General features: G+C 43.4%; 1 protein-coding gene across 1 annotated transcript in view; it reads left to right on the top strand.

Moving 5' to 3' along the window:
* Positions 1-12615: 12615 nt before the first annotated feature.
* The window catches only part of EHD3 (EH domain containing 3), a 32552-nt gene continuing 28661 nt past the window's right edge, over positions 12616-16506 (top strand). Inside the window, exon 1 of the mRNA XM_073338660.1 lies at positions 12616-13613. Within this exon, the coding sequence (XP_073194761.1) occupies positions 13387-13613 (227 nt within the window). The 5' untranslated portion in view covers positions 12616-13386. The remainder of the gene's footprint in view (positions 13614-16506) is intronic.

The following is a 16506-nucleotide window of genomic DNA, read 5'->3' on the forward strand; positions in this document are numbered from 1 at the left end:
GTAACAAGCAAGTTTAGTCATAACTGGTTTTTGCATTTTTCAAGAATAACCAGCAGAGAGGGATGAATCTCAAAGGCAGAGTGGGCATCTTACCATCTCTCTAGCATAGGTTCTATCATAGCACCCAACACTGTGGTATCTGAGGCTTCAACTCTGTAGACCTGATCCAATGCACATTGAAGTCAAAGGAAGGACTCCCATTGACTTCAATGGACCTTGAATTAGGCCTTAAATGCAAGACCTTGATAACTAATTTTAAGCAATACACAAGGATATTCTGAGTCTCTCCCCATATTACCTCCCCGGCGCAATAGACTATTCTAAATCCCTTCTAAGACCTTTTCCTATCATGCCACAATCTTAGTAACACCTTTATTCCAGTCACCTGGAGTCACACGGACATTACTAACAAAATGCTCATCTCTGGTGGCATAACTAAATGAAGACCTAGGAGTAGGTTGTTCCATGCCAACATATAACGTTGCAAGCTATCGATCTTAAACATCCCCTTACACAAGAACCATTCACTGTACGACAACAAACCAAAGAGTAACACCAGCTAGAGAAAACAGAAAGCCATTACTGATAATCTGCTTTTGGATTTCCTCTGCTGAGGTTTTTTCCCCCTTTCTAACTGTTTTGTTGGATGGTAAATCCTCCTATTCTAACAGCCATTCCACCCTGCTGAATGCAACACACCCGCTATAGAAATCACACCGAGGTTTCTCTTCCGTTTACATTAAAGGCAAGACAAGAATTTCTCCTCTCCTCTCATGTGCTGTGACCCACAAGTGTTAAAAATGTTCTTGCACAAATTTTTGGTGCCACATGCCTATTGGATTTCCTTTAGCAGCCAAGCTAAAAGCTAACAGAACATCATCCTTTAGCTCAAATGGCAGAGCCCCCTGCGCATGGAGCAAGAGAATCTGAGTTCTATTCCTACTGCGATTGGGAATGTCCACTCAGCCCAGGTGCACATCTTAGTGATAACCAGGAAGTTCCTAAGGGACCCTGGTTATGCTACTACAGACTGAAAAAATGAATTAGTCTTGAAAGAAAAGTGTCTCACAGGCAGTAATGAGAAGGTGAGCATTTGGGAGGCTCTTCTGCAGCAGATACTCTGCAAAATTAAATTTCATTGTGTCACAGTAACCTCAGAAACCGTACTCACTTGGAATCAGACATTCCAGGTTCAAATGTTGCTCTCATCAAGGAACTCAAGTTGATATGCTTTCCCCATTGATAGCGCCTCAAAATTCAGAAGCCAGCCAAAGTGCTGTATTCTACCTTCATTCCACATACAAAGTGCTGTATTCTACCTTCATTCCACATACAGAGTTCCCACTGGCACAGACAGGATCCTGGAGCAGGTTGTTTTCAGGGGCCAGATCGTCAGCTGATGTAAACCAGCCTAGCTCCATTGAAGTCAATGAAGCTACACTGCTTTACGCTGGCTAATGATCTGCCCCTAAGTCTGTAGCTGTTAGCGGTGTAACAAACGTCTCTGTGCTAAAAAGTGAATTTAGTGGACAATGCTATAGTCCTGTCTTTTATTGCTGGCTCATCCATCATAGCAGAATGTTAGGTATCAAAACAAAACACCAGTAGTCAATCTGGAAACCTCACAAGGAGGCTGAGTTTCCTAGGCTTTGGTAAAAGTTGCTAGCGCACAATAATACATTGTGAAGACAACATTGCAGGCACAACACCCCATCTTTGATTAAACAAGCGTGTGGGTATTTTGGTACCAAAACTCTAATGCTGGTTCCCATTACTTCAAATACATTTTAGCAAATAAAGTTATTCTGAAAAGAATCACTGCCTTTTGTTTGTTTAAGTGAACTAAAGCACTTCAAGGTTAAAGACCTTGCTCCAAATCCTCAGTGCTTAAACCACTGCCCTAAAGCGTTAAGAGTGACCTCTGTTGACGTCCAGATTTTCAAAGCAGTGCCAGGGATTTGGCCATAGACTTCTATTGATCTTAATAAAAGATGCAGGGCTGAACTGCCTGCACGGTTCTCAAAAGCTCAGCCGATCAGTCTACATGCTGAGAGTCACATAGCAGCTTTTAAGCACCTTGGCTGAAAGTTTCAAATGACCATTCAGATCATCAGATGCCACCTAAGCCCCATGGAAACTCATGAAAATAAGCCTTTTACATCTGCAGATCTGGCCTGCAGTGCTCGTAGTTAAGCACCTAAATCCATACTTAGGCACCTTAATAACGGTCGTGATGATCAGAGGCGCCGAGCACATATAACTTCAATTCAGTCAATGGGCCCTTCCTATCTCTGCAGCATGGATTATGGGCAAATGTAGCCTAAAGTGTCCCCAAAATGCATAGCTCTTGATCTTGAAATGGAAGTGTGCACAAGGTGTAGATTAGTCACCCCCTCACACACACCCCATTCCCAGGAATTTGGTGGGCAAGAGCCTTTGATGTGTGGCACCCAGATCATTTGATCGAGCCGGTCTATCATGGCTTGCACCTGCTCTGTTTGAAATGATCCGATATGAAAACACCCCGATTTCTCTTTCTTTCCCATCTCCTGTTGAAGAGCAAAGAACAGCAGCAGCAGCTTCTCTGTTCAGTACAGCTAGTTGCAACATGTTGCAAATATGCCCATTTGAGCTGATAAAAGAACTTCATCCAAGCATGACAAAAGACAAGTAAGTGCTGCGCTCCCCTCCTCCACTTGGAAAATCCTAATCCTCATAAGTGCATGCAGGCACCAGGCAGCCTCTGAACTTCAGCACGAAATCACTCTATCACTTACAAATTAAACGTCCTACCTTCTTCCAGGTGGCTTTGCTTCCTCACAAGAAACAGTAACGTTCCACCGTCAACACCACTCTAATGGCACCTGTTTTTATATACGCACACTGTATACGCATGCATGTGGTATATCCTGTCTATGCAAATCTGATACTTTGTTTCCACCTATCAAGCATAAGAAAGGGGAAAGAAAATCAGTTTCGTGGTATTGAGCAATAATAGGCATTTTCTGGAGACCTGCCCAGGAGGCAATGTCCCGGTCCCATTGGTGGACGTGAAAGAACATGTCAGTCAGCCACCTTTTACCAGAAACTGACACATCCATGGTTTAAATGGCAGGCAGTTTCCTTGTTTGTATAGTTGTTTCTCTACCAAATCTCAAAGATAAAACAGGTGACACTGTTCACACCCCGCTGATAACGCATGATGAGTGGATTTATTTGACTCTGTCCAAATGCATTTACATTGGATTTTTCTTCTCAGGAAGGGACTCCAGCTCAGAGTGGATTGAGACAGCACGGTGTTTTGAATTGTGTCACGTTGATGATTAAGACAAGTGCAGTTTCTGAAAAAAAATGGAAATTCCAGGGATATGATCTTCTGCTACCACCATACAAAGCATCAGAATTATTCAATAGCTATGGTCAAACCCTGTCAGCTTACTAGACAGAAAGGATGGTCTTGTGACTAAAAGAGGGTTGGTCTTGTGGCATGGAGCTGATGAGATTTGACTGTTCTGCAAACTCACTGTGTGTGACCTTCAGCACGTAACTCTATGTCACTGTGCCTCTGTCACCCCTATGTAAAACAGGGTTAATAATACTTTACTTTCTCTATTCAGATTGTAAGCTCTTGGGGCAGGGGCTCTCTCACACTTGTGTATGTACAGTGTCTAGCACAATAGGGTCTTCAGGCCCCATCATAATGTAAATGATACTAAGATATTAACAAGCAGGAAGAGGCCCTCTGGCTTTGTTTGCCAACTGCACATCCTTGACTTTACCAGTTAATAGAGTTACCTATTCACATGCTGCAGTGCTTGTGTCCAGCATATTATGGCAGCCAATGTTCATACTGGTAATCTAGACAGCTGCTCCAATAGAAATCTCCTGCAAACCAAGCCAGTAGAAGCTGGGCTGAGATTATCACAGCTACAAGTTGTCTCTTTACAAGTATTAAAATTAAACCATCTTATCTTACCAGTCTTTTTATTGCTCTGCGTGTTTAAAAAAAATGAATGATAATTGATTTATCAATCATATGAATATACCATCAAATGCAATATTAATTCCTAGCCAGACAGGACAATCTTTGCAAGAGAAAATAGGCAGCTCAAGGTTTCCTTGCTGCTTTAGAAATGTGTTGGCTTGACAGGTGGGAAGAAGAATTAGGTACAGCACGAACAGCCGCAGTGCAGCTTCCTCCACACTGCCCCACCCATCAGTGTACTGCATGACAGGGGCCATCTCCAAGACCAAAGGGGAATTCAGATTCCATGGCTCGCTGAGACCTTGACCCCCCTGCCTGTTAATGCTCCCCTGGCTCTTCCACACCTTGACCAGGCCCAGGCCCACCTGCTTACACATCCTGCCACCAGCAGAGAGAGGGGCTCATAGTCTGCGGAAGGGGTCTGCTGTGACTGTCTAGAAACCTCCTCCACTTGAAGCAAGGAGGATGCAGGAACATAGGGAACAATGGAGTGAGACAGTGGAAGGGCAGAGCAGTGGAGAGAGGAAGGGTAGAGGAACAGTTGCTATGTGGGATCTAGACACCCCAAAAGGAAATTGTCCCCACCTACACACACACTTCCTCTCTGTCTCTCCATTGCAGCTCAAAAATCTCCCTCCCTTCCATCTATTGCCTTTATCTCCTTTTCTCTTCCATTCCACCTCAGCTACTTTGTGTTTCTCCCTCCATTACTCCTAACACTGGGATATGGAGAGCCTTGGTCCATAGGTAAAAATGTAGCAAGGGAAACTCTCCTTCTCCTTAATGACTGGTTTAACATTGGGGAACCATATTACCCCTCACCTCCCACCTAGCCCCATAAGTGCTGCCACACCCCCTGGCTTGAAGTGACACTCCATTATCTACAGGGTTTGCAGTTTGGTTCAATGGCTCTCAGCACCCCCACTATACAAATTGTTCCAGCACCCCTGCCTAGCCCCTGCTCATTCTGCACCCATTGCTACTTGAACTCTTTGACACTTGTCATTAGGCATTAATGATTTGTAATGAACAGGACTCATGCCTCTGTGATTTTCCTGATAGGAAGTGGGTTTTTTCTTAATACATTCCTTCCTCAAACCTCCTGGAAAAGAGACAAAAAGCCATGAGTTTATGGGACTGAATGAATCAGGGGTTGTTTTCAAAATGAGGTGCTGTGCTCACCTTGCCTCGACCTCAGATGGCATCAACAGAAGACACACCTACCAACACAACAGGGAAGTGGAGAAAAAACAAAATCCCAAAACACTGTGTCATCGACACTGTGCATCGATGTAACCTTAAGTGAGACTAGCTGAATCTTGACAATGTTGTGTTCAAACCCAAAGACTCACCTCCTATTTTACAGGAATGTGGGTGTTATAAGATTAAGAAAACTAAAGGTCCTGATTCCACCATCTTTCTTCATACCTTAGTAATACCTTATCTAGCAAGCCTAGACAGCTGCCCCATTTATGTGATGTCCACCATCTTAACAGAAGAGATTGAACCAGGGGCCTACAGAGCTAAAAGCACCAGCTGCTACAGCTTGAGCTGAAAAACCAACCTCAGTAGCTGGGTGCTGTAACAGACTGACATCCCCTCTGTATCTGGGACACATAACATGGACTGACTAGTGGGTTACACTAGCTTCTGGCAAGGCACAGTGGAAAAAAAGGGGAGTATATAAACTGTGACCTTTCCACTAGTACTGATCAAACCATTTTATTGAAAACTGCCCTGTTCTCAACACAGACATTTTTTCTTGAAAACTCATTGTTTTTTGGAAACTTTTATCAATTTTAAAATCTTTTTTAAAATAAGGCATTCTCAAAAATTATTTTTACAAACTTTTTATATAATTTTTGTTACCATATGACTAACCTAACCAACATAATCACATCTGAAAATGTCCTGTTTCAAAAGATTAACAAAACAAACAAACAATACAAACTGGATTAAACTTTTCAATTAATAGGTGGGAAAAATGAAACAAAAATTATTCTGACATTTTTCTCAGTTTTTTTCTGCCTTATTTTTCAACCCGCTCTACTTTCCACAAGGTGAGAAGACTTTGAGAGACCATCAGAACAGACGGTCTCCCTTCTGGAAGGAGTCACCAAGTAAGCCATTTTTTTTAAAAACCTTTGTAAAGGTTGGGGGGTAGACACCTCTGAAAAATGTCTGAAAAAAGTGAGAGGCTGTGGGCTCATTTTGCTGAAACAAAGACCCCAAACTGGGGAACTTTCTGTTCATAAAAGTGGAGGACATGCATTTTGTTTCTTATTTGTTTGGCCTGTGACATCTGTGATTAGCTTAGTGGTTCATAATACAAAGCTCCTTTTGTAAGAGTCTGACTTCTCAGCTATAGTGGTTAGTTAGCTTAACTTTCACAACAAGAGTCTTAGACCCCTGTCCCGCAATTCATGGCTCACAGACACGGACAGCTGCAGGATTGGAAACTTAATTCAGTATCGGATGAGCACAATTCAACCAAATCTTCTACCTTGACTTTCCTAATAATACTAGCAGATGACATGTTCACATTCTCCCCATTTGGAAGATTGTCAGATCTTTTCAGCTATACTAAATATGAACTGCAAAATGCATATTTCATGTCTTGACTACGGTTCAAGACACTAGTGAAGTAGGTCAAACCTCTGATCGGCACTAGGCAGGTAAAGTTATCTTGAGGTTCTATAAACACATACATAATATGTTATACCTGGATGACTAGTCTCTTAATAGATCACTTTAATTTGTTTTGCATACATTTTTAACTAGATTCTCTGTTGTGGTTAGTTAGGACTGGGCAGAAAACAAACAAAACTTATGAAGTTGTTTTTATTTTTTAAATATTTAGATGGAATTGTTCTGACCAGCTATAGGAATGGTTACAAGTTTGCATCAGTACAATAAGTAAAAACACACAAAATAAATGCTGTGAGCCCGATTCTGCTCTGATACATCAGAGTAAAACCAGTGTAATTCTGTTACAGACTGCTGACTTCAACGTACTTGTACTGGATTTACACCTGTGTAACAGAGCAAAATCTGCTCCATTGTATTGACCAATTTATACTAATAATCTCTGTAAATACCCTGCAATAAACTCTCTTGCTCTCTCTTCTACTATTTATTGAAGTTCCCTTAACAGCATCGCTTTCGTCAACATCACAGCTATTGGGGACAATGTACATTTTAAAAGAGCATATTGTTCATTAGAGGCAGACTGTATTGCACAATGCAGAACAACAAAGCTTGGAGGTAGAGCTGATTGAAAACTTTTCCACAGATTGTTTTTCCATTGGAAAATGCTGTATTGTTGAAACCGATTTTTTTCATGGAAATGTGCCAATTTCAATGAAATTTCATTTTGGAAAAAAAAAGAAAAAAGGTATTTTGATAACATCTTAATGTTTTCATTTGACATTTCTGAATCGAACATTTTGATTTTTTGTTTCAAAATAAATTTTTGGTTTTGAGGTTTTTTATTTTATATAAAAATGTCTTTTTATAAGGCAAAAGGCAAAATCAACGAGAGACATCTATCTTATCTAAATAAAATATTTCAAATGACCCAAAATATTTTCTGGGAAAAAAATCATTTTGTGGGAATTTTCCAAATTCTTTCTGGTTGTCCCTATTCAGAACAAAAACAAATGTTGAAATCACTGAATATTCTGAAAAAATGGAAATTCCAGTTCCTGTCCAGCTCTATTTTGGAGCCACTTAGCCATAATAACCCTGTTAATAACAACAGTTTTAACATTGTTTTGTCTTTGTATAGCTTTAGTTTCAGACACTGCCTAGTCACTTTAATGTGGCAAGCTGTCACGGAAGCCTGATAGTGAATTTCACATTGTACAGTCATGTTATTTTAATAGGGATATGTCCTTAAAAATGCTGCACTAGGTATTTAAAGAGAGGTATCAGGAACAGTTATAGATAACCCACAAAGGTTCATGTCATCATTGATCATATGACTTGTTTTATACGGCAGCTGTATTTATCTGTCAGTTTTAGACCAGGCTAAACCACATTCCTTGGACAAGCAGTATTTTCTCCAAGCCCCTCCACTGCACAGAAAGTGGGAAAGAGAACAGGCTTTTATATGGACATCACTTCCAGGAAGGCGATGTAGTGTTTGTGTAGAGCTGTTTGAGTAAAATATTGTAATTACTATTACAATTTGTATTATGTAAAGCACCTACGGGCCCATTAGAAATCAGAGACTTGTTGTGCTAGGTTCTGTACAAACACAGAGAGAAACCTAACGAATTTGCAATCTAAACACACAAAAACTTGGAGGGGAAACTAAGGCACAGGTGAAGTGAATTGCCCAAGATCACGCAAGCAGGTCTGTGGCAGAGTGAGAAACAGAACACAACTCCTGACTCCTAGCATCAATCTCTATCCACCAGATCATGCTGCCTCCCCCAGTAGTACCCAGGTAGTTCTTGGATCTACCCACATTGTACCTAGCATTTGTTCTCCTTCATTCAGCAAACGTTTGTAGCTGCCTTCATCCAAAGCAGCACAATATGCTGATACCGCCCCTGTGAAGTGTTGTCCCTGTTTTATAGATGGGAAAACGAAGACACAGAGGTTAGATGGCTTGCATGAGGCATCACAAGAAATTCTATGGCAGGTTCAGAGACAGAATGCCAAATACTTGACTCCCAGTGAGCTTTATCTCCTGAGGAATGATATGTCCACCTACCTGAAAAACGTAACCAGAATGAGAACTTAGACACAGAAAGTTTGTGGTTGTTATTTAATGCCTATACTGTTAAGATAGAAATAGAGACAATCACACTGGCTGTTAGACCCAAAGAATTAGTATTTGCCTAGCATTTTTCATCCAACAATCTTATGGATATTAAAAAATTAAGCTTCCTTATGTCACTATGGAATAAACAAAGGATACATACAAATAATGATCACTTCACCCAGCACTAAAATATATCCACCCTGGAGTGGAGTCTTGTAGCTATTTAAAATCAACATAAGTAACAGGTTTAAACAGGAAACAAAGAAAACAGTATCCATTTGAAACTACAAGTGGAATTTACGTTGGCAAGATGTAATACCAGAAGCAGAATTTAACAGAGACATGGAGGTTAACATCTCTCTCTTACGAGCAGTACAATGGGCTCTTATGTTACTGGTGGTCAGGACCTTTGTCCTACATCTCACTAGAAAGACAGTACCTCTGGAAGCACTGGGACACTTAGCACAATCATCATGGGGCATAGATTCAGTGCTTCTGAATCACCAACACCACTTTCTACAGCATCTAGTTTCATGAAGAGATTAAGGGGTGATTTGATCACCGGTTATATATCCATAAATAGGGAACAAAAAATTGATAATAGGCTCTTCAGTCTACCAGACAAAGGTGTAAAAAGATCCAATGGCTGGAAGATGAAGCTAGACAAAGTCAGACTGGAAATAAGGCATAAATTAATCATTGAAACAATTTACCTGGGGTTGGGGTTCATTCTCCATCACTGGCAATTTTGAAATAAAGATTGAATATTTTTTCTGAAATATATGTTCAAGTTCAAAACAAGAATTCAGGAAAGTCCTATGGCCTGTGCTATGCAGGAGGTCAGACTAAATGATCACAGTGGTCCCTTTCTGCTTTATAATCTCTGAATCTAGATTTTCATCAGTTGTCTCCCATCCAAGGCCTGACCGGGCTAAGTGTGGCTTAGTTTGTGAAAAGCAAGGCAATCACAAACACAGACTGTAAAGTGGAAGAGTCCAGCCATGCAAAAACAGCTGGGTAGATACTAGAATGGCCTCGCAAGTGTACCGTTCTTGAATGGTAGAGACAACTAGGAGATGAAATTGGCCATTTTTAACATAACAGGAAAATTTTGCAAAAGCCATGTTGATTTCTTCAGCATTATCCATTTTTAAAAATTTTAGAGAAAAAAAAATTAACGCACAATCATTTTTGAAAATGAAAAATTCTGAAGAAATCAACATAGTTTTGCAAAAATTTTCAGTTGAGATACAATTGCTTTAAAGTTGTTTGTTTGTTTTAATTCTACTTTTGCACCATCTCTAATAACTACTGAAGAAACTGAAGTAAGAACCTTGATCTTCTGCAGGAAATGCAATAACAATATAATTTACTGCCACAATGGATATCCTTGCAGAACAGATAAATCACCACTTGGATTCTGAACTATCCAACTTCTATGCTAGATTGGGAGACCAGCCGGAAGAACTACTTGTACAAATAAATCAGATCATAGAATGGAAGCAACCAGAGATGACAAAATGCTTAACCAACAGGAAAAAAATAACCCAAATTTATTATCAAATATTTAGTAGCCAAAAGACAATGGAACCGGCCCTCGGGGCAGATGTAGATCTTTTATATTCTTCACAAAAGATAGATACAACAGAAACAAGTGAATAATGTAAGTGTAATCTTGGCCCATTGACTTCACTGGGGCAGAATTTCACCCCGACCTTTAAGATGATCCCACTTTCACAAGAAGTTACATTTATGGAATCTCTTAGTTTGTGTGGTTGGAGTAAACACTAGCACTGGTGGTCAGACACTAGTTTTGGCCTTCAAGGGTGCCTCTTCACTGGAGATTACTAGGAAAGGATAACCACATCTAAGACCCTGACGATCCTATTATCCCTAACTTGCTCATTCTTATTCAAATGCAAGGATTGTTTGTTGTCATACCGTATGGCAGACACAGAGGGCCAAATTCAGCCCTAGCTTCAGCAGATATATATCAATTGCCTTTCATGCAGAGTTGGAGTTGTTTATGCTAAACACATTTGGTTGAGGGATTCTTGAATTTAGCTGGAATTTGGCCTAGGGACTCTTTTCACTGTTATACGAACCACCCACCACCTGCTGGGAAGGTGTCAGAGCTTCTGACACTTTTCCAAAAAAGTCTCCTGACAGCTGGGAGCTTTTTCCAAAAATGCCTCCTGACAGCGTTCTTGGCAAAGGACTCAGGGTTTGTCTTCACTACCATGCTACATTGGCGGCAGTAGCCGACATAGCATGGTGTGGACACCGCTTTACGTCAACGTAATTTACGTTGCTCAGGAGTGGTTTTTTCACATCCGGAGTGATGCAAGTTACATTGACTTAATGGTAGTGTAGACACACCCTCAGTGGAGGCATAGGCACAGGAACTAGGGGTCCAGGTGGTGCTGCAGAACCCCAGCTTTTATGCTGGGTCCCGGCTAGGGATGCCAGGCATCCACTTTCGACCAGAACACCCAGTCAAAAAGGGACCCTGGCGGCTCCAGTCAGCACTGCCGACCAGGCCATTAAAAGTCCGGTCGGTGACGTAGTGGGGGCCCAGGGCTAAGGCAGGCCCTTGCCTGCCCTAGCTCCGCACGGCTCCTGGAAGCGGCCATCAGGTCCCTGTGGCCCCTAGATGCATGGGCAGCCAGATAGGCTCTGCGCGCTGCCCTGCCCCAAATGCGAGCTCTGCAGCTCCCATTGGCTGGTTTTATTGAGGGTTATTTTGCATTAAAAACATTTAAAGGGGAAAAGTTACTCAGATTATGGGCCAACCAAATTTAACTGTCCTGTTAAATAATATTTAGTTATTACTGTAAGATTATAGGTTAAAATATTCAAAGTCAAGCACTTGACTCTACATTTAGGCATCTAAATAAAAGGGGCCCGCTTTACAGGAGGTTCCAGAGGACCTGTAAAGCTTCAAAGTGACTTCACTGGGAGAAGGCTGCTTGGCACCTCTGGAAATCAGCCCCCTTTTATTTAGGTGGCTAAATGTGGAGCTAGATCCCTACCTCTAGGCACCCTAGTTTGAAAATATTTGCCATGGTTTTCTTGTACCATGCCAGCCATCTTTTTGGTATATGGTAGACAGGCTGGATTAATATAGCTCATATTTTAATTGCACAGTTATATACCCTACTGTAATGTAACACAATTAAAGAAAAATAATAAGTTTGCTAACAGAAGAGCTAAACTGCCAATGAACTATACTACTCAGCTGGCAGGTATGGTGCCAATGCAAACATAAGACAGATCAGGGAGAGCCACACTAGTGGCTGCTGACACATATAAAAATGAAATCCACCACAATACAAGCTTCCTTGCTGGCAGGTTATGCGAAGATACCAGACCCCAAACAGGCCTTGGAAACTGAACTACCCTCTCAAGGTCAATACCCAGAGGTCATTCCTGTGGGTCAGAATTGAGGTACATTTGAGGGGCAGTATGAGAGATCACAAGGCTTCTCTCTCTCTCTCTCTCTCTCACACACACACACACAGAGTTAAAGAGCTCTGTCATTCTAGATTCTTTGGGATGAAAAGCACCATAATACACATACATTATGGTCCAGATTCTAACCTGGCATGCCTCTTCACATCACCATTGCAGTCAGTGGAGCTATGCCAGTGAATGCCAGATTAAAAATGAAAAACGAAGTATTTTTAAATCAATAAACCGTGTCTTTGTGTAATCTGCTAATCGAGATCCCTGCGTCTCCCTCTAGAGGCCGCTGTGCCCTGATCCTTTCCCACTCCAGAGATGACTGCGTCCTTGATTGCAGTTTGCAATCTGACCATGCCCAGCACTGCAGCAAATCCTGTGCAGGAGCAAAGCCAGCTCCTCCTCCAGACATGGTGTTTCCCTGCTCAGCCTCACCCGGCCCGTGAGAACGGGCAGACCCTGCCAGGAGCTGGTGACTTCCGCTGCTCGTCGATTTCCTGAAAGGCTGGCATTTAAACACCAGCTGCGGCTCCAGGGGAGGATGCTGTCGTGATTAGCCGCCTCTTCTCCAGAGCTGCAGCATGCACCCTCCGGGAGCAAATCGGCGCCTCAGTCCCACCTCTACGATCTGAAAGGAGAGAGTGAATGAAGTTTAGCATTTAAGTGCCTCGCAAACCGGGCTGGGGGGGGGGGAAGGCATTTTTATTTTGCATTATAATTGCAATTCAAGAGGAGTTTTTATGCAAATGCTTAAAAAAGCCTACCTACTGCAGATTTAAAACAACAAAAGAATCAAAGCTCCGGTTGTGGATAACAAGAGGTCCTGGAGGAAATCAAGGAGAGTCATCTCATCTTCCACTGACACAAGAAAAAGGACGTTGTTTTGCAGCCACTACGGGTATTTCATTCCCCCTCTCCTCTGCATCCTGCCCAAGCGTCTTGCTTTGCATTGCAAGAGAATGCTCTTTCCTAGAGGATAACCAGCAACCTCTGGAGATAAAGCAGCAAATTTCTGTTTAACATAAACAAATACACAGTGACTAAATTTAGGAATTGCTGCCTGGAACCCTCCCCAGAAAGAGTTCCGGCTGAGCCATACACCTCTTCTGCTTTGTGTTCTGAAGACCAAGCCTCACTGAAAGACAATCACCTCTCTGGCCATTCCATCATGTTCAGCTGGTTGGGTACCGATGACAGGAGGAGGAAAGACCCTGAAGTGTTCCAGACTGTGAGCGAGGGTCTCAAAAAGCTCTACAAGACCAAGCTGCTCCCTTTGGAAGACTACTACAAATTCCACGAGTTTCATTCGCCAGCCTTAGAAGATGCTGACTTTGATAATAAGCCAATGGTGCTGCTGGTGGGGCAGTATTCCACTGGGAAGACCACCTTTATCAGGTAATAACTTGGCCTATTTACTTGAGGGGTGGAAAGTTTTGCTATGTTGGAAGAAGCCAATTTTGCCCTCTGATACACACATACAACCCCCATTGACAGTGATGGGAACTGTATGCGTCTCTCCCAGGGTAGGTTTTGGCCTATAGTATTCTTTTGCTCACGTTTGATGGCGGGGGCAGCCCTGGTTCTCTTCCATCTGTCTCCTGGGATGCCAGCCACCAATGACTTACAAAAAGGTGGCTTCATAGGAAATTCTCGGAGCTGTTTCTTTAAAATGATAGGTAGGTCAAATTCTAAATGGCAGAAACGTACTCAGATCAGGACCAAATGACCCACAGCAAGAGTGCTGGAGAGCTAGGGCACCACCCACGAGAAATAAGTCGCATTGACGCCTTTTTATCGGGTATGCCAAACATTTACACTTCAGTGCTCCTGCAGTTGCATGGTCAGCGTGACCCTAATGTGGCCTTACTATTGAATATCCCCATAGCTTTTGGAAGGCGGTGGAACAGTGTGGCCTCTGCACATGTCTCTCTCAAGGAATTCATTGATTTCCTAAATGACAAGCCTTGGGTAAAATTTATTGTGGGTTCTTTGGGATTTATTTTTTAAGTTTATTTTCTGATTGTTTTTTCTTTGTACAGTGTCCTGAGGTGCCCCTATGAAGAAGGGTGGGAGGGTGAGGGGGTGGGGGTGAAAAAGGACGGTCAAATGGCAAGGCTCTAAAAGCAGCCCTTTCTAGTTGTTTCGGATCCATCTAGCACCTATGTACCAACAGTGCTGGTGCCCGTGTCAGGTACATCCTAAAGGCGACCTGATTTCAGTGGAAGGTTAATGGCAGATAGCAGGTCTGGTGGAAGGCCAGCAGAGAGAGGGTTAAACATATTCACAATCTCAGGATGAGCTGGTCTTGACTGCAGGTCGGTTCAGATGCACCACTTATCTACCTCAGCAGTGATACTAACCCCAGGTCAGCTCCCTCCCAGTGCCCTCTTTCCTCAGATCAGACTTGGGCCACACCTTCTCCATTTCCCGTGTGGATTCACAAGATGAATATCTTGGGTCCGATTCACCACTGAGTATCTCTGGTTTGACACTGGGGTAACTGCACTGAAATCAAAGGAGTAACACTGGATAAAGCCACAGTAAGGCAGAGGTGAGGCCAGCCCCTTATGTACCTGAGAGTAAGCTTTACTTTGTACCAACATTTGAACGGGTGTGTGGGGAGAATAGGAGAGGGCCAGTGAAATGGGCTGTGCCTGAATGACTTTGTGGAATGCTGGCGTTTTTACCTGCTCTAATATTCCTGCAACCTACTGCTGTAACCAAGAACTAGACACAGAATGAATTTGCAATGCCTAGCCAGCCACCTGGCTGGCGCATGACCCCGTGTGCTAGAAAGCAGACAGTGCAGAGGTCTTGCTTGGTCTCATGAAGTTATTTTTAAAGAAGGGTTGAGTGAGGGGAGGGAATTGCCCTGCATAAAGCGAAACCACGCTGGCAGAGCTGGCTGGGCTAACCCTGCCCTCCTCTCCCCCACACACCTGACCCAAATCTTTGTTCTTAAACTCTGCTTCAGACCTCAGAAGATTTAAAAGGCGTGGTGGGGTCACATGTTGGATCCCTCCTCATTTTCATTCTCAGCCACACTTCAGAGCAGAGCTGACTCCAGATCTGGGGAGGTCATTAATTCTTCCCCTCTAAGCTCGCTGCCTGCACATCCACTCCCTCTCTTTGCCTCTCAGCCCCCATCTACACCCAGTGCTTCCTCCCTGGTCTCTGCAGCCCACACGGGCTCCCCCCAGCCCCCCCACCACACTCTCCCCTATTTCCATCACTAACTCCAGCAGTACAAGACTCACCACCACCTACCCACCTTCCCTCCTAGATCCCCTCTCCCACTCAGTCCCTCTCTTCTCTCCAGGCCTGAGAGCTGGGCTCCTCACTAGGTGAGCATGCCCAGGTGACACAAGTGTGATTCCACAACTGCTAGGGGGTAATTAGTGACCTGGGAGGCAGCATCCCCCCACCTCTTGGATTGATGCACTTGTGTGGTGAGTCAGCTGTCTCTCCTGAAGCAGCAAGTTCTCATCAGCTATCCCATGCCTGGCTGCTCTGCTTTCTGCTCCCGCTGTGGGCTCAGCTGGGAGCCCTGGGCAAAGCAGAAGAGGCCAGCCTGTTTCTTCCCGGGAGCAACCCCATCAGAATGGATGAGTGGGCCTTTCGAAGTGTGTCTGTCCCTCTGCATGTGCCAGTGGGTGGTGGGAGTAATTTTGGGGATGTAGGGATGCTGGGACTGGAAACAAAAGCATTAAAATAACATGACAGGCTGGTCTCCAGGTAGTTCTGGCCTGCCGGAAACAGGAAATGCCAGGAAGCTTTTGAGAGGTTCCAGCCCAAGCTTGCAGATCCTGTGGGTCCAGATAGTCTGGATAAAACCATCAGAAGTTAAACACAACAGCAAAGAAGTAAGAAATTCCTCCTCTGCCTCAGCATTAGGATTAGGCTAGCGATGGCTCTGACCCATCCTGGGGACATTCCCCTCCAGATTCTTCACCGGGACTCTGAAACAATTGAAGGACAGGCTGCCCCCAAAGAACCCCTCTTATCTTTACTTTGAGCTCTGTGTGCTTCAGGGCAGAACCTGGAGAGATTACTCGGTCCTGCTGTGCAGTGCAGATATGATCAATAAAACTCAGTCATATACCTGACCATTGAGTCTCCAAATGTTGATTTAAGGCGCTCCCAGCAACACAACAACACCTAAGCCACAAAATTTGGGTTTGGCCCCCAAGCCTCCTCCCTGAAAGTTGAAGGAGGGCATCTCTAGCCAAGGTTTAGATCCAGATGAAATTGTTACGCGGTCTCTCTCTCTCTCGAGGACTAAGCAGCA

Source organism: Lepidochelys kempii, chromosome 3, assembly GCF_965140265.1.
Source record: "Lepidochelys kempii isolate rLepKem1 chromosome 3, rLepKem1.hap2, whole genome shotgun sequence".
NCBI classification, from domain to species: domain Eukaryota; kingdom Metazoa; phylum Chordata; order Testudines; family Cheloniidae; genus Lepidochelys; species Lepidochelys kempii.